We start from the raw sequence: 27164 nt of genomic DNA, 5'->3' as shown, positions 1-27164 counted from the left end.
TGTTCAAAATATTTTGTAGGAGCTGAGAGTCCTACAAACTCTTCAGAGGAGGCATCCTTCTTTCTAAAATGTTTGGAAAGCTCGTTTTGGGCACTACCATAGCTATATGCTTTAAATCATGGTAATAGCAATTAGATAAATTAGTGAGTATGATCTCGAGGCTTATATTTTGAAACCCTGATTTTCCTTGGAGAAACCAGCCAGCTCCATGACCCAACAGGATGTGATATTAGATAGTAGGTATAATAAAGCCACCATGTAACAATGAATACACCCCACCTTGAAATGACTAGAATTTAAATAATGTCAGAAGTTATTGATTAACCCAGGGCTGGGTAGGATTTAGCTGCTATAGTAAAAGTTGACTATTCCATGTCAATGCTTGTTTTACTGAAGAGCAGAAGAGTTGCGTCTTCTACACTCAGGCTGAGCAAAAATGGGCAGTTCACAAGTAAGTAGTTACTTAATTTGGATTGTCAAGAATGCAACAACTTCCTGGTTTTATTTTTGTCCATTTTCACTTTAAAGGACATTAATACAGCTGCAAATGAAGATTTAACCTCAAAATCTACTTTAAGTGTGGGTGGGAAACTTGTATGTAGCTGGTAACGTTGCTTAATTGCAGTACATGAATAATGAAACTATTACTGTAACACACAGGTTCTGAGTGTTTTAATGCTCATTATGGCTTAGTTAAAAAGGGCAGCACTTTAATTTTGAGAAAAAGAAATGATGTGAAAGGTATCACGGGAAAACTAATTTTAGTTAGTTTAGCAAATTTGTGTTGGAACATTCTGAACACTAAAATAATTCCCTAAAGATGTATGAGAAAGTTCCTGTCCCAAAGGCCAACACTTTCAAAATTTGGCTAAGTTTATCACTGAATAGTAGGGACAGGAGTAATCTCAAAGTGTGGTGCTCACAGAAGGGCCTGATTAAAATCCAGGTGTCAGGATTTACTACATCAAATTACCTATGAGTTTTGACTGAGACAATTTTGGCTAACATTTGGGTGTTTAATAATAAATATCTAAATCTGCATAAAGATATTTAACCTGACTGTCAAAAGTTTGTGTGTGGTAGCTGTGAATGATCAGTCCTCCTCAAAGTTAAGTAAGTAGCTTGTGCTGAAGAAGTTGGGTTTTTTTAAAAACTAACAGATAAAAGGCAATATTTATTCAGCAGCACATTTTCTCTTTGAATGCTGAAAACCTGCAGTTTTACAGTATGTATCCATAGAAGACAGTCTGTCCGCTGATACAGGCTAATGTTATGTTAGTTTCTCTAAGATTTATATTATTTTATTACATGACTATTTATTTAATTCAAATTCAGCAAGGCCTTGAGAGATGCCAAGCATCTGCTGCTTTTGGACCAGCTCTTCAGGACATTTTCTCTGGCAGACTGAGCAAGAGAGCCCGTACCATTTGCGCGAAGCTCCAGCTACTAAGCCAAGGAGCTTTTGGTCTTGCTGTGAAAACGTAGATGGTCCCATCTCCTCACCATCCTTTTGTGGCCTGGCTGCTTGCATAAGAGGAGAGAAGCGAGCAGTTCAGCAACCTATCTTTGCATAGGAAAGAAGACCAAGAAGGCTCCTGCCATACAGCCCTGTGTGTCCACATAAGCACACATCGTAGGGTTGTTGGCAGGCATCTCCACAGGGTCCTGACCCTGAAGAGCCCTTCACTGGACACTACACTGAATGCAGTGTAGAGCAAGCATATTCAATTTAGGTTTAAACTAGCCAGTTGAGGTCTATCTATGGCAAGAGAGACCTCAGCACTGCATCTCAGGCAGGTTTAGCAGTTTTATGAGCTCTATGCTGGACTAGGTAGCCTGAACGTAGGTGCAGGACACCGGAATTGTGCTGTAGGTTTCAGTGGACAGAGGTGTGAGCCCATGTTGGAACAGAATCCCGTGATTCAGCCCGTGACTCATCTGGGAATTGCATCATTCTGTGTTTGTCCCTAGGAAATTACAGGCAATCTTGGAGAAATGCCTGCATCTGTATCAGAGAACTGCTTCTGGAACAGCCTGAAAATATTCTTAACAGAGCTTTTCAGCTGCAGTTTGTTCTTTCTCCTAATCTCATGTTTTGCAGCCATAGGTTCATGAGTGTCTTATGTATTGTGTTTTTTACACCTCCAGAGCAAGTCTTACAGACTCACAGAGGATATACGGAAACCAGCCGTAGGGACTACCAGTTTGTCAGCAGATGAGCCAGTAAGCATTTTTTTTATGAAGGATGAAAGGGGCACCGTAGTTTTGCAGCACATATTGCTGTGCTTTATGGTGGCTTTGGGAGGCACTGCAGTGCACAAAGGCAACTCCTCTTTCATGGTCAAGACTGACCCTGGAAAGCTGGCTAAAACTGGGTTGTTTCATTCTGTTGCGTACTGCATCTTTCCAAAATTTTGTCTGCTTTGAAATTTCAGAAGTGAAATTTTATTCAATAGCCCAAATTCTGCTGGGAGAAATATCAAATTAATCATCTGTGTGAAATGAGGTATTTTATTTGGTTCAATGGATTTAGGTTTTAAAACTTTTTTTAAAAGTGTCATTATTCAATTAAGTTTTCGCTGAAAGCTAAGCATTGGTCAAAGAAAAGGTTCCATTATGTGTGTGCTAGAATGGAACTTTTCAGCTACATCAAAATGTCTCATTTTAAAATGGTGCTTTCATCAAAATTAATATCTCCCTGAACATGTTAATTTGAACAAAAGTAACAAATTTTACTGAAAAAAATGCTTTCAACAAAAAATTTCTAACCAGCTCTTAGAAACTGAGCTCTCAATTAAGAGCTGCACCTGATGCAACATTACAGCTCCAAATCTGCATATTTGCACGCTTTTTGCTCTCGGTCCCTTTTTCTACAGTCAAAGTTTTTGACTGCACATCCTTAGAGATTTAAAGTCTCTAATTATTTTCTCTGTTTGCAGTCTTGCATCAAGCTTATCTGTACTTCTGCTGTCTTCAAAATTACCACAAGTAGAATCAATCCACCTGAAAATCTGGGTAGCTGCTCTGCTGTAAGCAAGGTGCTTTGGGGACATTTTGGGAATAGCAGCAATGTTTGTGATGATATGATGGTTTGAAAAGTTTGATGGATTTTGACTTTTGTTAAATTGTGTAATTGTTTTTTAACCTTCTGTCTCTCAAGAATCCAGGAAGACTCTTCATGCATTATTCTGTTGTTCCTGGTGATGTTTGTGACTTGAATTAACCTGGGGGCTGGGCGAGTTCTTTGTTTTTAATTTAAACCACTTTTTGAGATTCTCTGGGACTCCCTTGAGTTTCATCTTCTCATTGTAAAGCAGCCCAAACCTTCTGCCAGGGAGGACTATAACATAAGAAGGTGGCAGGTTGTCGTGGGCCAGATGGTTTGAGAACTTGAAGGTAAAAAAGTAAGTATAATGTGGAGAGCACGTCTACCTGAGGTGTCCTCTTGGGGATAAGCTCACAAACATCACAAGGGCCTCTGTGTTGCCTGTGGACATTTCTATCCTTGTAGAAATGTTTCCTTAGTACAAGTATTATTTACCACAGCGTGATTTTATTATCTCATCACAAAGCTCAACAATTGCTATTTGTTGCCTCCCCTGGCAGACCAATATTCGGTGACAGTCGATTCTTGTTCAGTCCCTGGCCATAAGCCCACAGTCAGCAGAAGACAGAAATACCTTCTTGTTCAGCCACCCAACACTGGGGAAGAGCTGTGGCAGATTCTTTTCGTTTCCATGGTCCCCTTTTATCCAAGATATTTGCTGTTCCTTTTAGGTCTGAGGCTGTCCTGTGAGTGCAGCTGTGGTAGGTGTTAACAAGCATCTACCCATGACAAATTTATGATGTGTTTGTGGCAAAAAAAAGAACCCATCTGAAGTATCAAAGGGTCATTACATTTATGTTTTACATAATGTAAACAGGTCAAACAATTATGTTTTACAAAAACATAAGAAAAAATCCAAAATATCTGGACTGTAATGTTCTTCTTTTTTCAACATTTTTAGTATATTCTACTAAGTTCTGTTGTTACTATCCGGAAAAATTACCCTGCCTTTATTGTCAACTATGCGTACTGACTGAAACAATGGACTGATTGCTGCTGTGCTGGCTGACTCAGCTGACCTGGGAGTATCTTGAGACTTCCTTCACCCTGTGAGGTGGAAAGGAGTTAAGACACAGACACCTCCAAGTTCAGTAGACACAGTTGGTTTGTCGGACACTAAATATGCAATGTCTGTATAGTAACAGCCCTTCTATGTGTCTATGAATATATAGATGGTGTTTACATAATGTATCTTGCAGAGGAATGTTGTAAAAACAATGCAGGGACCAAGGGGAGAAGCATATAATCTTGGAGCTTCCGTGACGGGGTGCAACATCCTTCCAGTTCTTCTCCTTTTAAATAATTCAGCTTTAGAACACATAAAAGAGTCAGCATGATGTTCCCAAAGATTGTGTCCATGTTTTTCAGCCCTGCGTAGGTATACTTAAGTCATGTTAGCTTTCATGCTGGCATACACAAGAATTTACTTCAGTTCCATGAATGGTAACTTACCAAAACTCATCATAAGTCTTAGTTGAGGTAATGAGTGTAAAATTCTTAATAAAACATAAGAACACGTGAGCTATCTCTGTATGAGTATGCAAGTCAGAGATTTGGTATCTCAGCTGAAAAAAAGTCAGAATATGCCAGTTTCCAGTCATTTTAGTTATCATTATCCCTAATGGCCCAGCATACAAAGTGTTTTCCAACCAGGCATCATGGTCAATAAAATAAAAGTAGACAAGTTACCCCAGCGTAACAGAGAATTATTCCAGACTTGGAATCCTATATTCGTCCTTGGTGAATAAAGCCATTTGTTTGCTATTTTTTTGTGGCTTCCATTTGCAAGATAAGTATTAAAAGGAAGTGATGTGAGGCATGACTCATGACTAAACACAGGCACAGTGTCTCTGGAGATTTCTAGCATCCTTTCCTGCCTCGGCTTCAGCTGCCACATCGGGGGAGTCAGGTCCCTGTCAGCCTTGTGTCACCTCTGCCAGCCCCACGCAGGTGCTGGGTGCTCTGGCACGTCTCAAAGGTGTGTGTATTTAAGCAGATGAATTGAGCTCTTTAGAAATAAAAGCTGCAGTTTTGCAACTTTGGCATTCCCACTGCATGGTACCCTGCTAGCTAGCTGATTTTAAATGTAATCTGCATTAAGAAATTCCACCAGCCACAAGAGGGCTTGGACACATTAGAACTGGACAATGTAAAATTCAGCCATGAGACAACCCCCTCCAAACATTTTTTTCTCTTCATTGTGGAATTCTCTGTCGTGGTGATGAGCATGAATAAATTGAGTGGATAAAAAATTAGCCATAAGCTATTATGAGACGATATATTAACAGATACTTAGAAACAGGAGGGAAGTTTTAGGACAGAGATGGTTTTAATTTTGCAGTTTAAATAACTGTCAGAGCAATTACCTTCACTTTTGCCACTTGTTTGTAATAGGAAAAAGTAAATATGACTAATTCTATTAGGATCTTGTTGTCACTGTAGTTTTGGTCTCAGATGTAGAAAATAAGGTTATTTGCACCTCTCAGTTTGGAAAGAGTCAGAGTCATTGCAAAGGCTGTTGAGTAATTAAGTCTAATCTACATGACTTACATATATTGTATTATCCAGTATAGACTTCATATAGAAATCGTTTTGTTCTTGATAGCTACAAATTGTCAGCAACAAGCTAGCCTGACAGTGCGTGTTGCTGTCGTACAGCTGTTAGACCTAAAACAGCCGTAAGGATTTGGGAGAGTGACAGCCTGCCTGCCAGATGGCGGATGGCATTCGGAGACGCTGATACCATTCTCTGAGCAGTCAAGGAAGCAAGATGGCAATTTTCCAGTTACATATTGTGGTTGACTGAGAAAATTGCTCAAACAAACAAAAATGACAGGTACCTTTTACAAAACAGCAGAGGAAGAAACCTTGCGGTCAAAAGGACACACGTAGTCCTTAAGGTAGCACTTGCCAATTGGCATACATGAAAAAGTATCCCCAACCCCATCTTTTTATTACCATAGCACAAACGCTGGTGCTTGCTGATACTGCACCGCTGCCAACATGCCGCAGCTGTTTGTTTCTGTTTGGTTTTAAATGTTAGCGTCCATCTACTCTGACCTGTGTGCTAAAAGTCTTTACATTTCACATAAATTCCTGCCTGAATAATTGAGCCCAATTATTTGAATTTCACTGAAGAAGAGCTTGCAGGAGAATATCTTTCTTTGATGCAAGGATGATAGGAGATGGTGAACCCACCATCCGCTCATGACCAGATATCCTCACCCCTGAACAGCCTTTCCTAGTTAGATGAGACCCGACCTTGCCTACCAGTAATTGCTCTTTGTTTCTTTTGCTTCTCCACTATATTGAAGAGCTCTAATATTTGGAAGTTTTTCTCATGGAAATACCTATGAAATGAAATGAATGGGTACATTCATTTCATGGGCACAGAAATGAAATGGGCTTTATCTGCTTTTCTGCCCTTTCTGATTGATGGTCTGGAGCTTTCTGAGCAAGTCACCCTTTTATCCCCCAGGAATATTTGCAGCCCTGTGCCAGGCTGGCTGACACGGCCAGGAACAGGGCTGTGCTGGTGTCCCAGGGCCTCGCTGCCGCAGAAGGCAGCCACAGGTCGCCAGACCTCATTGCCAGCTTGCCCCAGGGCCCTCATACATCCCACAGCAAAGCCACAGGCTCCTGGTGGAGGGGCGATCCTCTGCCTGCCGGCTCCGAGAGCTCTCCCACCCACAGCTCTGAAATGTGTGATACGTGTCTCCAGGCTCTTTGCCGTGGGTGAGGGAGGTATGTCGCTTGTCAGGCAGGTTGGATGCTACTGCTGAAATGGCTTTTCCTCCTCTCTGTTGATGTTCATTCCAGTCTCAACTGCATTTTTAAGTGACACAAGCAGGAAGATATATTTTCTATTAGGAATGCATAGGTTTAAAATAGGGTGATGTTATTATATAAACATAATATACATTATATAGTGGTAGGAGGCTGTGACTATTCTTTTTATGCTCATACCTTCTGCTATGATCCAAAAATTGACCCAGTTCAAAGGGGCCTAAAGTAGCATTACAATAGGTTGAAAAAAATTTTTATGACTGGAAATGTCTGTTTTAGTAAATCAGACTATTCATGAAGTACAAACGTAGCATCACGTTTTCAGTCTGTCTTTGGAAGTAGATCAGAATCAAAATACAGCAGCCTACTCCCATATTTGTTCTTGTGTTTTATCCTCAACACACGGAAATGCTTGAAAATGATTTATGAGATTTGGGCTGTTTGTCACTAAGACTGTCCCTTTGGGTGGGAGTTCAGTGTTTGTTCTGCTAACAAGATGTTATCCTGGCAATGTGTGACGTACTAGAAGACTAAAACCACAAGATCTAATGTGGTTTTAGTGCCCTTTTTAGTGCAAACATGCCCTTTTTTTTTTTCCTATCCAATACTGTTAGTCTAGTTAACCTTGGATTCCAGTTGTATTATAGCTCATTAAAGGTTTCTGCCAGGATAAATAATTAATCTTGAGTATATGTGTGTTGATAAAAAACTAATCATATAGGTGCTTATTTGCCAAAAGCTTTCTTCCATGATCATAGTATATTAGATACAATTTAGATAACTAATACAGTTAGATAACTAATGAGATGAACACCCCAGTCCTGGCGTTTATTATGCTAACAAGATGACTAGATGGTTTGGGACATTTCTTGGTAGACAGAGAAAATAAATTTTCCTCTCCACACAAAAGAGGAATACAGAAAATCATAGAATTGGAAGGCACCTTGAGATGTCAGCTCACTTATCCATTGCCTACAGCAAGATCAGCTCTGCCCAAACCAGTCCTGACAGCTCTAGCAGTGCTGAGCTGGAGGAGAACGGTTCATTAGTTGGAGACAAGGCTTCCCGAAGGTCTTTGAACTGGTGACTCAGTGACTGTGCATGGTGAGAACTGAGAAATCTCAACAGGTTCCACAGTTTCCAATCTGTGATGGGTTTTCAATTGTTTTGGCTTGTCTGTTTGTTTTTCTGGCATTCCTGTGCTCACCTTTGGGACATTATAGATTGTTTGGGGCTGGGCTTGGCTTGGCAGTGTGTATATATCTGTTACCCCAGCTAAAAATATTTGAACCAACTGGACAATTTTTAGATTAATTTACCAGCAGGGTGTTAAGTCTCAAAACTATTAGGTGCCTGTTACGTTCCTTGAAAATCTTGAGAAGAGACTGTATTAGATATCCCCTGAACAAAAAACTGAGGCATGAACTCAACCCTTATTAGACACCAGAGAATCCACACAGTGATGGGCCATTATGCCTGTTCCCTTCACAGGAATCGCTTCAGCTGCAGTAGGCAGTAGAGGCACTGAAATCAGCCATCCAGGAGATGTAAATCTGTGGGAAACCAGGCAGAGGCATTTCTGGTGCTCACCTGCTTGGTAGAAAGGAGAGCTCAGATTGTTGCATATGGAACTCGTTTATGTAAATTCTTTTTAAAATGGTGGTTTTCTCCAATGCATTTTTAGAGCAATATTAAATGTATGTGAAGAATAACAAAACTGGTGAAATAGCTGGGGCTTGATTCTGTTGCCCATCTCCAATAACCACTGGAGATGCCCTCAGGTATGTGAGACATCTGCACCAGGTTGACAGACGCAGGTCCCACAGGAGACCACTCATTTCTGACAGGAAGCAAGCAGCTTACCCTGGGGCACCTCTAAAAGCACCAGATACCTATGTTTAGACAACTGAATACTGCCCGAAATTTTATTCCAGACCCCACTCACGTGCAGTAGTCAGCGCTGTAAAGAGCAGGGCTGGGTCAGTCTGCCCTTTCTATGTGCTGCCATTTTGAGATTTAATTTTTATTTCGGTTAAGCCAAAGAAAAATGAAAACAGCAACCAAAGAGAAGCTTGAAATTAGACATCCACTAAATAAAGCACATAAAATGAACCTGGCAAAAATGGAGACTGGGGTAAGCACTCAACATCCCTGGATCAATGCAGCCCTTTTTAGAGCTCTGCCCATCGCTATTAGACCTGCATCTCAACTGCTCCGGTCAGCAGCCACATTCCTGCTGGCTCTTCCTAGTGATTTGCTTGTAAGGGTCTGCGTCTGCATTTATCCATGCACATTATCAGCATCGATCTGTGTTAGAGCTGCAGAGGGTGAGCACTGTCAGCAGCGTCCCAAGCAGCTACCCTTTCTGTTTTCTTCTACATTTCCTCCATAAACCAGAGCGTGGTTGTGGCATCTGCTTGAGATGATGGAAATGAAAAAATAGCTGTGATTGCTTAGCTGCATTATCAGCTATTTTCAGGTAAGGTATGTTGCCTCTCTTTTGCAATACAGGAAGCTACCTGGCATGCTCATGGTAGTGTTTCTTCTGTTCTTGTCTACTGACAGATGAGCACTTTGTATCTTCTGCAAGCTTAATTGTCTTTAGCTCAAGGAAGATATTAGATTTTGTCTTCAGAAATGTCTGAAATATATTGCAACATCCCACCAATTCTAACTACTGATGCCTTGAATCCACCAGAGCTCTTATTCCCCCTGCCGCCATGCCTGTCTTGATTTTGCTGACCTTTTTGTTAAACTGTTTATATGTGCACTGTAAGGGCTCCACATGCTGAAATATCAAAGAACAATCTCCAAATGCTTCTCTAAGCATTGCAGACCATCTTCAACTATAAACTCATCTTACATCTCCTTAAAATCAAATGTAATTTGCAGTAGGAAAAACTACTTGGTGTGCTTTACAACAAGGTAGAAGTGTTAGTTTTAGATCAGTTATAATCTATCCAGTTTAATAGAAATAAATCTGTGGCAATTCTAGCCAAAGCTGCAAGGGAAATGATTGTTATCTTAGAATATGCTTGAGTGAGGTAAAAACTGTTTAAGCTAAGGAACGCTGTTGGCAGAAAAAACAAGTGGACACAGGCCATGAATACAGCTAGACTGGAACTGAAAAGAGGATTTCTTACCACCAGAACTCTGGTGACACTAATTAATATAGAAGTATTGGAGAGAAGTGTAGAAGAAAACGGAGTAACAGAGCAGATGGAGCTGGACCAATTTATGAGAGCAAGTTCCCTTACATCCTATGTCCTGCTGCAAAATTTGTATGCAATCTCTCCACCTGATATTTCAGACTCCACATCACACTATCACCAGAATTGCTGTAACACTTGTAAGTCATTAACTACTCAAATCTAATCTAAGATCCTAACTCTAAAACAAGAACTGTATTAAAGTGACTCTGCCCATATTACAAATGTTACAAATGGTATTAAACATCAGTTTCTTTTGCCATTTGTCCCTTGCAGGAAAATCCACCTGTCAAAATCCACAGGGTAGGAAGCAGTACCGTTCTGAAACAGCTCGCCCTCTCCTGCGTGGGAAGGCTGTGTCAGTGGGCAAGAACAAGGCTGGGACCCAGCAGGTAGTGAATTTTAACCAGGGCTTTCCAGATGACGCAGGAGTTGGCCTTGACAGTCACTTACCCAGAGTATCAGATTTCTTATCTATAAAGCTGATGATAGTATTACCCACAGTCCTATAAGAATGGTATCTCCCAGGCACATCATTTAATGTTTTACAGTGATTTATTTGAAGACGGAGGCTTCTTCTGGTGCTTTAAAACAAATGTGTCCTGAACATCATTAAGAAACAGGCCTTCCTTCCCTTCCGCATGATTTTCCCCTTGAAAAGAAATACATTTCTTTATTTATGTCTTTATAAATCCTCATAAATCCACAATATTATTTCAGTTGCTGGTGCTACCATTTTCCCACCTGTTGCAACTGTGGTACACACAAGCACAACAACTACAATGACAAGTTGCACCTAGGAGTTAGGGACTCGCTAAAACCTGAGCATAACTGACCAGCCATCGAAGGCATAAGAGAGCAAACCACTCTCCCAAACTCCTGTAATGACATTACCAGGACCCGGTGCATCTGATAGAGCCGGGGCAGCAGGAGCTGCGGAGGCGGCAGCATTAGCGTGATAAGGGCAATACCCACAGCCCGGCACTGCTGGTGGGTAAGGCAAAGCAAAGTACAAACCAGCTCCTTGCCTTTGGGTGTTTGTGTAGGTGTTTCTGTCCAGGCTGAATGACTGAAAAGTGGGAGGGAATGCCAGACGAAGCCTTTTTCCTCTCACTTCTCACCACTGCATCTTCTGTCCCAGGTCAGAAGGAACTGAATGTGGAGCAATGGTTCTCAACTCATATTGTTGGAGTGAACTTGGGGGTCTATAAATTAGAATAGCACTTGGATACTACAAAGTAGTCAAATCTATGCATTTGGTATGTTAGCACTTTGCTCTGTATTTTGTGCTCCAGAATTGTCCCTTGTTTTGCTGATTTTTCAGCTGCTTCCCTGGTCCTTACCCTCACAAAAAAATGCTTTGCAAGCAACTCTAGAATAACTTCAGTACTGGCTGCTTAACATAGACAGCAGGATCAACTGTATGAGTGGCATGATCGTCTGAAAAGCATACTAACACTATAGAGCCAAAATAATGATAGCTTAATGTCACTATCGTTTACTCCATTCAGATATTGTACCCTGTTCCTACAAGCAGCTTTCCACATGGCTCAGGGGAAAGGCAGGGATACTGTCTCTCCAGCTTATAGTGTCCTTTGGGATTGCTCCAGGGTGCATGATACAGATGCAAGAAGTAATTGGGAGCGCATTACCCAACACAGTGGTAACTCTGACAATACTACCAATCACATGTTAAAGTACGGACTGAAGTGTTTAAAAACAATTTGCATGTTAAACTTGGTATTATGGAGAGGGGAAAACCATACTGGCACCACACACTGCATTGAACAGGCGGCAGAGCATCCTCCTGAATGCTATGCCATGATGCTCATTGAATCCGCCACGCGTTGAGGAGCACTTGGACCACGCTCCTTGTGTCAACACCGTGCCTGTCTGACTCTCCAGCAGAGAGGCCCATTGTGCATGCCGAATTTGCATCCTGGGGCTGTATATCCAGAATAGACTTTCATTGTATTGTGGGATCCCATTATTCTGTTCCCCCAAATTCATTACCCGCTGAGTCTGGTTAGCTGTCGTTTGTTTTGGTATTACAGAGAACAAAGGTGAATTTTGTTCTCACAAGAATGGAAATGAGGGTGTAGCAATCAGAAAAGAACGACGAAATTAGAGCTGCTTAATTTTCAAGCATGTTGTGCAAAAAGATATCTTTTGTACGTGATTCCACCAAAGGAGAAGCACGTACACCCTATCATAATAGAAAAATGTGAATGCAATTCATGTTGGATAAAGGCAGTGGTCAGTCCATCTGTTTTCTAACTTTGTGCTTTTCCCTTTCCTTTTTGACGAAATTCCTGAGAAATTTTAAGACCATTAAGTAAAATCTCCCACTAGAAAATGTTACTTATATGCATCTATTTCCACCTTATTTGAAAAGTTTAGAGAAGCATGTGTGTGTGTCAGAGCATACAGTGAGATATGTTTACAAGCAACATTTGTGATCATGATGTGGCAATGAAAGTGTTACCTTGTGCTGTAGAGACCGAGAGAAATTATTGCATTGTTATTGTACCTTGCTACTTGCTATTGTTGTAAAAATAACTTTCCATTTCAGTGAGATGGCTGCACTACAGCAGCTACCATCAGCAGTAAGTTGTATCCTAGCTGCTAACTGCGTTAGAAAAGCCAGGTACCTAAATGGTCTTTAGTCTGTCACAGAGGTACATTGGTAAAGCAGTGTAGGGACTGGACTTGGGTTTTCTTCTTGAGAAAAGACCCTTTGTCTTTTGACAGACAACTCCTTTATCCAGAGCTGTAGCTCTTCCACCAGAGCTAGTAGATCACAGCATGAAACTTTTGAAGAATACCAACTAATAGACTTCCAGGCTATATCTATACTTGTAAATGAAACAGTTTGTTCTCTGGCCAGATGGGTATGTGGCAGAGCATGGCCCACAGACATGTGCCTAAATTCTCTTTATCCCACAAGCAGAATGATCTTGTGCCTAATGTCTTTCAGGAATTGTCTCTGCCCTGTGCTATCCCCAAAGACAAGGAGGCTAATCAGCCATTTAGTCTCTTCTGCTCTTCAGTAGGATGGCGGCATTTTCAGAAGGGCTTAAAAGCAGACTGCCATGCCCTGGGATGTCATAACCCTTAATTTAGTGGAGAGCAGAGTTCCATGCCCTGGGGTATCATAACCCTTAATTAACAGTGGTAGTGCCAGTGCCTGGCAGCCCTGCAAAGCAAATAGCCTGATCCACATGTTGCTATTTGAATGGAAATGCCAAAGTGCTTGCAATGCCCACTTAGACCCCCCACCCCGAGTACGTGGTGTGCGAATAGTTCTAATTGATTTAGGAGCCTAGGACCTATTTTCCAGTATTATTTTAGAGTTTAGGCATTTAAAAGATCTGATTCATGATATTACACAGGTTAAAACATTGCTGACCTCCTGATCTCAGATGTTTCTATCCTTGTCTGAGAAAGAGCAGAATAGAAGAATAGAGGGTGTACCAGCAGTTCAGCCCTTGTGATTCACAGCTTGTCAGATTAGTAGGAATGGGCATGGTTTTCTGTTTACGTTGATATGTCAGGCTGTAAACTGCTGCTGTGGTTGTGGACTTTGACCTATTATCCCCCGTAGATTTAGCTCAAGGTAACCAGCTGTAATATTTTGAAAAAAAAAAAAAACAACACCAGCTTTATCATGTTATTTATCCCCAATTATCTTGTTTGCATGAATGCATCAGTGCAAGAAAGGTTTGCAGGACCAGTTTTTATTCAGCCAATTGGGATTGTAAGCTCCTAGTACTTACAAACACAGTGCAGACACGGGGCATGGTTCTGTATGCATCTGATAAGGTGTTTATATAGGCCTGTTGTTAACGTGGTACAAATAAATAATATTTGATCTGGCATGAAGATGCCTAGTATGAAGTTACTACTTTTACATTATTTGAATAAGCCTGAACTGGCAGAACAAAGTTATATAGGATCAGCACCGTGTGTCATGTGGTGGCAGCTATTTGTGGACCGATTCTAGGAGCCCTAGTGACAGATACAGTATTTCAGCAAAGCCCAGCATGAACTTCACAGTTTAGATAATATGAACAAAGATCAAGCTAGAACCTGGCCCAAACTGCTGCCATTCGGAGAGACTAACACAAAATTGTTTCCCGTGTATCTGTTGTGTCTCTTGTTTTCCCAGTCAACCAATAAACGCCATCATCATGGGTTTGATGCAGACCGAGATGCCAAGAAAATACATGGTGCCTGCAAAGGAGCGGGTAAGAAAGCTCTTGTTTTTTATACAAAGGGCAATTCAAGATTATAAAGAGTTTATATATAAACTTAGGGCAAAACAACTGATTCAACCAGTTTCAGGTAATCTTCATGCTTTCTGTCACTTACTGACTCAAAGAACATGCACACCCATGAAGTTTTATATGATTAAGATAAATGGGAAGGGAAGCCAGTTTGTTCCTCAAAGACTGGTAAGATCTAGGTTGATAATTGCTTGGCTTCAGGGGATTGGGATAAACATGATATTTGCTCCCTGCGATAGGAACATCCAGCTGTCAAGGCTGATATGACAGTCACGGGGTCAGGTCAGATTAAGGTCATGGTTATATGTCCTTTCCCAGGCCTTCAAGGACCAATCAAAACCATCACCACCTCTATATAAGCTCTTCAAAGCTCACTGCAGCTCCATCAGCTGAAAGGAATATACGATGGTCCTCAATCTGCATCAGTGATTTTTAACCAAAAATACTGGCTCTCACCATCTGCTAAGGTAGTTTAAAGTAAGCTGGCTGACTGTGCACTGATGTGAATGAGGAACGCACAGTGTTCATGGGATCCTCAGGTTCGTGGAGGTGACGATGTCCGGCAGAGGAAGAACAGCCAAGCAGCTCATGAGAGCAATAAGTTATTAATCCACTCCAGGCATTTGCACAGTAAACATGTATTTAAGCATTTCTTCCTGGTGTAGCACTGACATTCAGGATCAGCTAGTTAAGTGCCTGAACTTTAGGAATTGTTTGTCCCCTGAGCCCCCTCAAGACAGTTCCCCAGAGGACTCTCCTACTGAGAGTAACCCCACATTGTCAGATAGCAGTGCATTTCCTTCTGAAATTGGACTGTGCCTTCTGTCTTGGTGCTAAGCAGGAACAACTGGTCAAGATGCCCTAAACTTGTCCTATATGTACCTGGTGGTGATATGCAGGGATGAAAATGCATCAGCTGCTGCTGAATGCCAATATTGTTTGTACTTTTATCGTTTGTACTGGTAGCTCCTCAGAAACCCTTATTGGTCACTGCTCCTGAGAGCCTGCGATGAGGCATGGCACAAAGCCCAGTAGGTGGATGCAACAGATGGAAGACCACAAGGAGAGCATGGGGCAATGTCCACCAGCATGACATGCATGCATCAGCAGATCTGGCATACAGCTTGATGCCTTTGATCAGCCATCTAAACGCTTTATATGCTATGGGCATTTTGGCAGTCTCCATCACATGCAGGGTCATAGGTCCCCCCTGAAATATGTTCTCCATTTCAAAACCTGACTTGAAGAAATAATGCCTGAGGCAAGCTGCTGGCCCTGACATGGAAGTGCACCAGATCACATGTGTTTACATTGGATATTAGGAAAAATTTCTTTACTGAAAGGGTGGTCAAGCATTGGAACAGGCTGCCAGAGAGGTGGTGGAGTCACCATCCCTGGAAGAGTTCAAAAAACATGTAAATATGGCACTTCAGGACATGGTTTAGTAGGCATGGAAGTGTTGGGTTGACAGTTGGACTAGATGATCCTAGACGTCTTTTCCAACCTTAATGATTCTATGATTCTATGATTCTATGTTAATGCAATAGCTACTCTATTGTGTCTTTTGGGCATCCAAGTAGCATCGCTGCAAGTCCTGTCCCATTAGCCACAAACATAACAAATGCCTTCCAGCAGCTTTGTTTACTGCACACATCTGTTTATATGGCTGAGGGCAAGAAAAGTACAAGAACAAGGTCATTGCCTTTAGTAAGCTGCTTCCATCCATTGCATAAGCTACAGCTCAAAGCTGCCCGAGGGCTTTCTCCTGCGGGGATGCTGGTGTTCAGTTCCCCTGTGGGTTCCCAGGAGATGCAGCTGCTGTGGTGCCCATCACCGGGGCACCCCATGCTCCCACTTCACTCTCACTTACTTTTGCCAAGCAAAACAGCGTCAGCAGAGACTCAGTCCATGAAGGCGGGTTCCTGCTCCTCTTCCTGACTCCATTTAGCGCAAAGCACAACCCATTTTGTACAGGCTGTACATTCCGGCTGTGGGTTAATGAAGCTGATGTAAATACATCTTCACCTACCCTGGCCTCTCGCCCCACACCATTTGTTCTGTTGTGCCAGCACACGTGTTCGCGTGCTTAATGAACTGGATCCGGTGGCTGATCCCTCGGGCCTACTCAAACAAGCATTGCCACCAAAAATGTGTATGTCAGCCTACGGGCACTGGCATAACCCTGATTTTAGGAGCAGTTTCTGACCTTCTGAAAGAGAAGACTCAATTTCCCCGATAAAATATGAGCGACACAAGATGGTGAACTTTTATTTTATGGTCTGAACATTGTAGCAGACTACAGTTAAATATATCCTCAAAAGGATCTTAGATGCTACAAATCCTAAGTTAGCACAGTGGGGATGTATGTATAGCAATTTTTTTCTCTTTAGAGATGATGTTTTCTTTTCTCTGCATTAGATTCCTGATAAAATAATTCCTATGCACAACTTCTTTTTCAGGAACCGATGAAAAGAAAATTATTGAAGTCTTGTCGAGTCGAACATCGGAGCAGAGACAACAAATAAAACAGAAGTACAAGGCTCTATATAGCAAGGTATTTCAAAATAAATGTCCCCTCTGTTTCAAACCGCATGCCTGCTAGAAATACAGCCTACAGGCCTCTGCTTTTGAAAATATCAAGGGCACAGTGGATTTAAGGAGGACACCAGTTAGTTTCTGATTCAGCAATTTATTTTATCTCCTAAAATACCAATTATGTTTCTAATCTTAGGCCTCAGAGTCTTCTTGAAATCAGCCTTAACCAGATCAGAGCATTTTAATCAAAGTTGGGAGAGCTAGAAAATAATTCATAACTGAAATAAAAAGTATTTCAGCTTGTGTTCGTCTTCAGCACATTCAGAAAAAGGAATTAATGTAAAAGGGAAATTTTAAGTCAGAATCCCTCTCAGAACAGATGCAAATTCAGAGGAACTATTTGATCTTACATCATTATATTTTTCTTGAGTTTAATAGACGTAGTACTGATTTCTTCCAGTGATGAAGTAGAATAGCCGTTGTAAAACTGAGAAGTCTCATTGGGCACTTGATTTCTGGAGGAGGAACCGTAGACTGCCTTAATGATTTTGCGTGTAAGAAAAATAAAGCTTCCAATATATTATTTATGTAAACAGCTGAATCCTGCAGAGCTTATTATTAAATTGGTATTTTCTTAAGGTCTGCTTGCTCATTAGTCATTAATCAATGTTAATAAGACAGGCAGCACTGAACCTGAAAGCCTTCTATATGTAAAACTTACAGCAAGCATGATAAAAGATTTTGGTTGCATAAATACTATAGATTTAGTTCTATAATGAGGATTAATAAAAATAGGCATTAGAAATGAGCAAATGCCATGAGACTTCCCAGTTACATCAGCACGGAGCAACCCTTCTCGCTTGCCTGGGCAGCCTGAATCTCTCGGGAAGGAGCCACAGATGGTACCATTTCGCTCTCCTGTTGCTCCAGGAAGCAAGGTTCATGGTGCAGGCGTTGAAACTGCTCCAAGACCCATGTCAGCCTCTGACTTGAATAGATGGAGTGTTTACTTGCGATTGTGTAAGAGGGTATTTAAGAACAATAGATTTAGAGCTGGGCTTCTCATTCGTTGTTCTGAACTTGTCAAGTACTTCCCATACTACAGGAAATGTTAACTCCAGATAGGACTTCAAATAAATCATCAGTAGGCATCCTTCTCAGCGTACATACACTAGCTAGTTCTCCTCCGGGGTTTTACTAAATTTTGAATTAAGTAGCTCATATCACAGAAGGTTGGGGTTTTTTTTTGGTGGAAAAAATGCTGATTGCTTGGTACCAAAGCACTTTGTAGAAATTCGTTGCTTTTTCCAGTAAGTCAATTTTAACCAAAACTGTAAGAGAAGTTTGGTAAGCTTGATCCCTTCTGTTGCAGCTCTTTCCAAGCAGGAAGTTTCTGCGTTGCGTTTCAGAGTAAAGTCTCCTGTTAAGCTTTTAAAAACACTAGTTTGCATTTAATTAAACAAGTAAGAGTCAAAACTGGACTGGTATTGGCTGGTATTTGAAGATGGGACCATCATTTCATTCAATCTGAAACAAAAAATTTTAGGGAATTTATTTTGTAAAAAAATTTCCACGTATTTAAAAGGCTTTTTTATGTTTTTGTCCCTTTTTGGTACAGAAGAAACTTTGAAATCATGAAATTCCCCAAAACAAATTAAGAAACCCTCTAATCACACCTCAGCTTTTGCGCTAACCCTTCTGACTATCCCTGCAGGATTTGGAAGAGGACCTGAAGGGAGACCTGAGTGGGAATTTTGAAAAGGCTGTGCTGGCTCTGCTGGACCTGCCCTGCGAGTACGAGGCCCGAGAGCTTCAAAAGGCGATGAAGGGCGCTGGGACGAATGAGTCGCTGCTGATCGAGATTCTCTGCACACGAAACAATAAGGTTGGGACACCACGCGTGACCTTCCTTAGGTAGCAGGGCAAAGAGCTTGCCAAGAGCATCCCCCCAGAAGGAGGAGGAGGGATCAGACCAGCTTCCGCAGCTGAAATGCCTGTTGTCAGTGGCTGCAGCTATAACGTTGCCATACCAGGGCTGAAACTCTTGCTGGAGTTAAGAGCACTATAATTCAAATTCCTTCCTTGGTTCAAGTCATATCTCCCACGGATGGCACAGAGGTAACACTGATGACAGAGAAATGCCTGGGTGCCTGTTAAAGGCTTATGCCTAAATGCAAGTGAAACCAGAGGGACACCTGCACAAGTCAGGCATCCCTCGAAATGCTGTCCTGAACTGGGCTGGGTTTGAGTTGTGTCTCTGCGCTGCGGTGAGTCCCAGCATGGGCGGGGAATGGGAATTCGGCCTCTCCTCCCTCCACGCCTGCTACGCCTCAAGCAACACAGGCGTGGTACTGACTTGCTGGGATTTTGTTTGCTTCTTTATTTATTAATTAATTAATTTTTGTATTATTATTTATTTATTTATAACTAATTTTTCCTTGGTTATTTATTTATTCGCTTATTTATTTATTTGATTTATTTGCCTAGGAAATCGTAAACATAAAGGAGGCATACAAACGGCGTAAGTAGTATTGTCTTTCAAACACCTTCATTTAAAGCCTTTATCACTGGGTGAACCCTCACAGATTTTTTTTCTCCACAGTCTTTGATAGGGATCTAGAATCTGATGTTAAAAGTGACACAAGTGGCTCACTACAGAAGATATTAGTCACTGTGCTAGAGGTAAGGCTGGGGGCTTTTCTCTTATGCGTCTACCTGATAGCGAAATTTCTTTTTCTCTATTCTGCCTACCCTGGATAATCATAATAAGTATTAGCTGGTATTTATAATAATGTAATTATGATATGGAATACAATAATGAGGTAATTATAATAAGCAAAAGGCATTCTTCAGGATAAGAGCCTTCTATATTTATAGCTTTTTAATATAACTGAAGGAGTTATATACAATCAGATGTAATTTTATAAATTTCAATAATTTAAAGACAACAGCATTGTTTTATTACTATTTATACCACTGTAATGGCTAGAATACCCACTCAAGGCCATGGCTACATTATGCTGAATTTGGCCTAAAACAAGCAAATTCTGATTTCCATCTCAAATGAGGAATTTACAATTCAGATAGATACAGAAAAAGTAAGAAAGAGATGGCTGTTAATTTTCCATTCACAAAAAGAAGCATATTTTCCGTTAGGGGACAGTTTATTTTAAACCATCTGCATAGAATCATAGAATCGCAGAATATCTCAAGTTGGAAGGGACCTACAAGGATCATCGAGTCTAAGTCCCTGCTGCTCACAGAACTACCTAAAGCTAAATCATATGACTAAAAGAGCATTGTCCAGACACTCCTTGAAAAAAATTAACATCTCTTTAAAGACACAGTACAACTAAGAAGAGCAGGATCATGCCTAGGAACGCAATGTGGTGGCCAGTCTGAGCAGACAGCCCTTACAAATGAAAAGATTCAATAAATAGAAGCATCTTTAAAGACCTAACAGTCACATTGCTAAATACACCACAATTAGACTCCCATTTTGGAAAGCATGGATACATCTCTCTTCAACCTCTTGGGGTATATTTTCAGGATTGACAAATACATATTATTCATAGATTATTTTCATAGGTTAGTCCTTCGTAATTTCTACCAGTGTTACATAGTTTCTACCAGAATTACAGTGTTAGTAAATGCTCAGAGTATATAGGTTAGTCAGGAAAATATTTTGCAGTTATCAGGGCATATTCAGCACCACGAAAACCATCAGCACTTCACTGCAGGTACTTGGGAACCTTTTTGCAGTAGCTGGATGATGGATACACTAACATTTCTCCTAAGGAACTTTGCAGTTTGAGCCCACGGTGCTGTACATACCCAGCAGCTCAGCCCTCCGGGGGTGAAACCAAAAGCAGTGTTGGGGCAGTCCTGCCCCAGCTCTGTCTGCATATTTCAGCCCCATTTCCCACCCCAACATCTGGCCATGCACACTACCACTTCCCACCAGTGGAAAAATACCCACAAAAAATGGCAGAAAGCAGAACCAAAGAACAAGCCAGGTGGGAAGGTACCTCTGGAGCTCCTCTGGTCCGACCCTCCTCAAAGCAAGGCTAACTCCAAACTCAGATCAGGTTTTCCTCTGATTTTGTTTTCTGCTCCAGACATGTGCTGGCTAGGGGAGGGAGCAGGAACACCCATGGGAAGGCAAGGAGGCCGGGGACAAGGGGGGCCAGCAGGCCACCCTGCTGCAGGGGAGCATCCGCAGGTGTGGTCTAATGCTGTACAGCTGCCCAGCCCTGATAGTCCCTTCCTGCTCCAGAGGCATCAGAGTTTCAGTCTCATAAGGGTCCCAGCACACAGCAAATAAAATTGCGAGACAAACCCTACCATACAGGCTTCCCCTCCAAAGTCAGCAAAAGCAGGGGCTGTAGTAAATGTGAACAGACCGTTCAAAACTGTACCACCAAGTCCCACCGTGCCCCATTGCTAGGCATTGTCAGCAGATGGCAGCAAAACTATAACCAAAATATTTGTGAGGGCCACAAGCTGACAATCTTCCCTTCCGCTACGAAATGTCACCAGCACTTGGTTTGCTTTTTTTTTTTTTTTTACTGTCATGTCCTTTCCTGTAGGCAACCCGAGATGAGACCCAACAGGTCAACGCAGAGCTCGCTGAGCAAGATGCCGCAGATCTGTATAAAGTAAGTGCAATTGTGGAAAAATCCCTGTTTGCCCCGTGCTGTGCAGCAGGGGCTGCCTCGGGGGTGACTAAACACACCAAGCTGGGGGGCAATGGCAGTGTAAGGAGATGAGCAAGGGGGGCAGAGGCTGGAGCTTGGTGGATCAAGGGCTCTGGTTGACTTTTTCTCTCTACTGTGAATAAACAAGCGCTTCAAAAAAATAACATGCAATCTTTAAGGCAGGAGAAGGCCGCTGGGGAACAGAGGAGCTGGCTTTCAATGTGGTCTTAGCAAAGAGAAGCTATAGTCAGCTGAGAGCTACTTTTCAAGCCTATGAAAAGGTGAGTTAATCTCTTCTGCGATGTGGGTTGCGTAGGGCCCGACATGTAGTTTGCAGACCCTACAATGACATGTAGAGCGGGCAATCCCTTATTTGCCATTTTAAAACTTCTGAATGCTTTAAGAATCTTGGAAAAACATTTCTATACGACTGGATCCTGATCTTATGGAAAGACGCATAGGGGATAACAGCTGCATCTTCTGCCAGTGAAGAACCTATTCCCCTTCATAACCCACACAAGATCCAGCCAAATAAATGTCACGATGTCGTTTCCTTCCCACAGCTGCACAACAGTGGGTGTCCCCACTCCTGCAGCACGACCAGCAAAGGGACAGGTTCACAAACTCCTGCCCTGAAGCAGGGTTTTGCTTTTCTGGTCTTTTCTTCTCCTTCTCCAAAGCAGAGCCTGACGAGGTCTCTCTTCCTGATCCCCTTGCTTCACACACTCATATTGGCTGGGCAGAGGCGCATCTCCAGCCTCTTCCTCTCTGCCCACGCTGGGCAGACAGCCTGTGCAGGTACTTTGCTGTACTCTCCTCTGTCTCCAAGCATAAGGCAAAGTAGGTAGCAGGATCCTGGCTGTCTGGTACTTCTCCCTGTGTCACCCACCAGGGACATTTTACTCATGCCTGGACCTGGAACCAACCTCCACTGAGACCTCTCACCTGGAAATGACCTGTGAAAGTCAAAGCAATGGGAGATCTAAGGTCCTTCTCGTGGCAGCAAGGTGAAAGCTCAGCAGAGACATTTATTTTCAGGAGAGGGTCCCCCCTCCAGCCTCTGGCTTATAGGCCTGAACATCCCTAGGATGACTCTGAGTTCATCAGAAAACTGTAACCCTAAGCACTGAAGATGAAAAAAATTCCAGTCAAGGCCATATTTCAGTGTCAGCACAATAAGGAACCCGTAGTTGGAAAAATGTTTGCAGCTTAATCCAAGTTTTGGTTTGTTGCTGGCAGGAGAACAAAACCAGTCACTAACTAATACTCTCTCCCTCAGAGTGGCCCAGACCCTGGGGGTTCAGTTAAATGGTCCGATAGCCAAGCTACCTTGGCTTTTTGATTCCTAAAGCCAAGCAGATCAGGTTGCCCAAACCGATCTACCACATCCTGCCTGGCTGTATTTGAAGTAGAAGTGGGCCAAGATTGGAGCCATGCAAACATCAGTCCTTCTCTGCATTTGGAAAGACAAATAGGGCCAGATCTAAACCAGGTTCAGGGTTTGCAGAACTTCAGCCCAAATTCTCAGAAGGTACCCCTTCCTGCCTTGTACCCGTGGTCTCCCAGCTCTGACCTAAGAGTCCACTAGAGTCTTGAACCATGCAGGGCCATCCTGATAGGCAAAACAGAGCAAAGTAAAAGGCTCTGAGGTTGACAAAGTTCACAAAAGTCAGGATAAACTCTGTTTTGAAGTGGCAGTCTGTTTTTCCCCTTTCCTACAGAATAATACAAAAACTTGGGAACAACTGCAGTGCTTGTAAACTTTCCCTGGGAAGCCAAAGACAATAAGTAACAAAACTTCATAGAGCTGGTAAAGCTCCAAAAAATTATCTTATTTGTGTGGGAGCCATCCAGAGCCTTTGATTAGAGGGGTTAGAGGAAGCTCGAACAGTTTCTCCTCACTAGGGGTCACTCAAGAAGAAGCTGCAGCTTCTTTGTCCTAGAAGCCCTCAGATACATGCAACTGCTTGATTTAGGTTGTCCATCTCTTAACCTTTGTGCCTTACCTGGCCACATAGACTTTTTTCTCTTGGTGCCAGTGGATCTGCGAGCACTTACACCAGAGAACTTCATTTGCCCTTGAATTACTCCCTTGGAGTAATTTACTCCCTTGGCTCTAAAGGATCTGAATTGGCCTTTTGCCATTGGAGCTGATGCTGGTTTTATGGCAGTGGGAGGACATGTACAGACAGCGGCTCTGATGCCCTCTTTTTGTTGTCCTCTTAGGTGTGTGGGAAGGACATAGAAGAATCCATTAAAAGTGAAACATCTGGAGATCTGGAGAAGGCTTATCTCACTCTTGGTAAAAAAAAAAAAAAAAAAAAGAAAAATGTGTCAAGAGCATTCTTTTCTAGTTCTTGCCATCATCTGACATTGGTTGTTGGGGGTCTCTGTACAGCCTGGCAACAGATGTCGAGATAGCCCTAAACTGAGCTGACATATCTGCCAGGAAAAGAAGAGCCAGTTTTCAGTAGTGATTTGGACCCCTTGGTTTTAGAAGTAAAACTTGCCAGACAGCTCCTCTCCACGCAGCTAAATTATTTGCCCTCCAACACAGGGTGGCCACCTCCAAGGTGGCCCTGAGGCCATGGCTGTTGATGACTTCCAGCGGATGCCTGGGCATCATCGGAAGCGTGCTCAGCCACCACAGGGTCCTCAACAGCAATTTAGCACTGGGGATGACTGTGACCAGTATTTGAGCCTGTGCCCTGGCTCTGGTTAGCTTACTGGTATTGCTGCTATCCTTCTGGATCTGGGCTCTCCCAGTTCTTGCCCTGTGAGCTGTGGAGTGAGCAGCTACCCTAAGAACAGATGGACAAGAGGAACTCCAGAGGGGCAAATGCTTGTTCTCATTCATTTCATTTTCACTGTGGAATGGCAGAGTACTCAGTGCTGATCATCTCACTGTGTAAAATGCTTTCCCATGGAGAAATGTAGGTCCCTGTTCAGACTCCAAGATTTCTCTTTGCATGCTGATAGGGGACCAGTCACAGAATAAAAGCCCTACCAGCTCATATGTCTGAGCATAAACCCTAGAGAGTTTCCTTTATTTCTTCCTTATTTATTTCCTTCTCATTGAAGGTGTATCACAAAGTGTAAATATACAAATATAATGAAGCCTCTTACTGTTTTCTCTAGTCAGCTGTGCCAAAGACTGCCCAGGTTACTTTGCTACACTTCTGCACAAGTCGATGAAAGGAGTTGGGACTGATGAGGAGACCTTGATTCGCATCCTTGTGACCAGGGCTGAGGTAGGGTACCCTGCAACCTGTAATACCTCACATCAGCTCTGGGGGAAATACAAATGCAGAGGGTATGGAGTGAGTCCTGGTAGATCATGTGCTCAGTAAACCCGTATCAGCCCAATGACATCAGTGGTCCCACTCTGCTTTTGTACCCAGGCAACTCTAATTTTGATATTGCATCTATTTCTGTTTTCAAAAGAACTACACCAGAAAGCATGCAGGCAATTTCAAGTGGAGTCAACTGTACCTGGTTACAACTAAGCCATGGGGAGGTCTGGCCCCAAAAGGATGTGTAGAAGTAAATTCCTAGTTAAGTAATGATAAAGCAGCAGTTCCCAAATTGAGAACTGCTTATAAAGATATGTTGCCAATTCTCTCTGATTTCAGCTGGGAAAAACAGATGGGGAGGAGGGAAGAAAAATAAAGAGGCAAAGGAGATAATTGTAATTTTAAAAAGCACAAAACTGCACAAGACATTTGAGATCTTAAACACAATCTTTAAGTCTTCCTTCCTTGTAAGCTGTGTAGGTTGTAACCCCAGGGCTGTTTCAGTCTTGACACAGAGGAGGAGTCGTTCACAGGGACTAGGAGAGTGTATTTCTCAATGATTGGCAGTGTGAGAAATTAGGTGCTCTCTATTAAGACATGGTCCAATCATGGTAACATTTAAAACCCCCAGTGATAAAGATCAGACCCGTGCCAATGGGTGCCTTTTCACAGGAAAGCTCAAGACATGGTGTTTAATGCTCCCCCCATAGTAACCAGAAAATTACTTTTGTGGGTGGAACAAAACTCTCTTTTAGCCATACTCCTGGAAGTGCCTCCTTCCCTGCTTGCCACCACAAGAGTGGCCTCAGGAGCTCGCAGCAACCTGTGTGAGTTTGTCCAGTACCAAGGCTGTGCCCGCATGGCACCACTGAGCGCCGGGCAGAGGTGCCCCGGCCGCCCCGGCACTGCTTTCCACACAGGCCTTTACCCCTCTTCGCTGCTAGTGTCCCCTCGCCGCACCATCTGACATGGGCTTACCTCAAATCCCAATGTTAAACTGAAAGTCCTCCAAGATTTTTAGACCTCCTGCTTTCTCCTCTCCTCTTCCCACTGGGTGCGGTGGACCTTGGATCAGACCCCAGGGGTCCTGGTAGGAGCAGGGCATGTTACTCAAAGCACATCCCACTCTTCTAAAGAGTCTCTTGGTGTCTCCTTAGAGCGACCTGCCAGCAATAAAGGAGAAATTCCAGCAAATGTACAAGAAGTCGTTAGCTGAAGCTGTCCGATCTGATACCTCTGGGGACTTCAGAAAGTTGCTGCTGGCTCTTTTGCACTAAAAATCCATCAAGAATGAAGAGGCATGCTGAGAAGCCACCTCTTGATTAGTTTCTAAAATAGCATCCAAAAAATGTGGCATTAGCACAAAGAAAAAAATCCAATTTATTTTCTTTCCAGCTGGGAAATGTGTTGCCAAGTAATGCTGGACGTGAAGTTTATGTTATGGCTATCTTGCCAAATGTCCTTAAGCAATAAAGACATGTTAAAAAACCTAAATCTAAATTGACCTCTTTGTGTTTGCATATGTAGAGGAATCTTCTGTCATTGTTTCTTCTGGGTAGATTTTCTGTCTTTCTCTCGTTTTGAAGATTAGCCCTGTTCTTTCCCTAATTCAACGGGTGCCATGTCATGCCGTTACAGGCCTGCCAAGAGAAAATGGGTAGTAATTTCTTCTCAGCCCGTTATCGCAGCTCTTTAAACAACCTGAGGGCTGTGAATTAATGATTTAAGTCAGGCCCTGATTAAAATCCTGCTGTCAACGGGGAAGGTCAGAGTGATTTCCCTGTCTGTGAGTTGCTCTCTCAGCATAGTCACCTCCTAAGTTACCCCATGAAGGAGATACGGACTTGCAGTCCCCATCGGCACCACCTCCTGGGATATGGTGCAGGAGCACAGCTGGGGAAGAGACGGGGCTTCGTGAGGTGGATCTGTCAGGCAGGGAAGTGCTGTTCCCACCGAGGCAGACGTGGGCCTCAGGACAGCTGCATGACCTCCATCCTTGGAGGTTTCCAAGAGCTGACTGGATAAAACCCTGAGCCACCTTGTCTGATCTCATGGCTGACCCTGTTTTGAGCAGGAGGTTGAACTAGAGACCACCAGAGATCCCTTCCTCCCTGAATTACCCTAAAATCCTGTAATCATATTACAGAAGATGTAGATGAAAAATAGCATGACAGGGCCTGACAAATAAGAAGAGAGAAAGGAGAGTCTGGGTCAAGGAGATGGGTTTGTGAGTGTTTCTCTGTGTCTGGCCC

At 42.6% G+C, this 27164-nt stretch overlaps 1 protein-coding gene across 1 annotated transcript; it reads left to right on the top strand.

Moving 5' to 3' along the window:
- Positions 1-436: 436 nt before the first annotated feature.
- ANXA13 (annexin A13) lies at positions 437-26383 on the top strand. Its single transcript, XM_075495477.1, has 13 exons — positions 437-451; positions 1047-1113; positions 2117-2223; positions 14270-14348; positions 16847-16941; positions 18637-18807; positions 19410-19443; positions 19525-19604; positions 21512-21580; positions 21799-21900; positions 23846-23921; positions 24758-24870; positions 26070-26383. The coding sequence occupies exons 1-13, from the start codon at positions 437-439 to the stop codon at positions 26187-26189; spliced, it is 1128 nt and encodes a 375-aa protein (XP_075351592.1). The 3' UTR covers positions 26190-26383.
- Positions 26384-27164: the final 781 nt, after the last annotated feature.

This window comes from Mycteria americana, chromosome 2 (assembly GCF_035582795.1).
Source record: "Mycteria americana isolate JAX WOST 10 ecotype Jacksonville Zoo and Gardens chromosome 2, USCA_MyAme_1.0, whole genome shotgun sequence".
NCBI classification, from domain to species: domain Eukaryota; kingdom Metazoa; phylum Chordata; class Aves; order Ciconiiformes; family Ciconiidae; genus Mycteria; species Mycteria americana.
The sequence above is the reverse complement of the archived record's forward strand: the minus strand, read 5'-3'. Positions and strand labels throughout refer to the sequence as shown.

Excerpts from the sequence above, each read along its gene's own strand:
- ANXA13 (XM_075495477.1), top strand. Across the intron at positions 19,444-19,524 it reads AAAGGAGGCATACAAACGGC|TCTTTGATAGGGATCTAGAA; the intron begins GTAAGTAGTATT and ends TTTTCTCCACAG. Across the intron at positions 19,605-21,511 it reads TATTAGTCACTGTGCTAGAG|GCAACCCGAGATGAGACCCA; the intron begins GTAAGGCTGGGG and ends CCTTTCCTGTAG.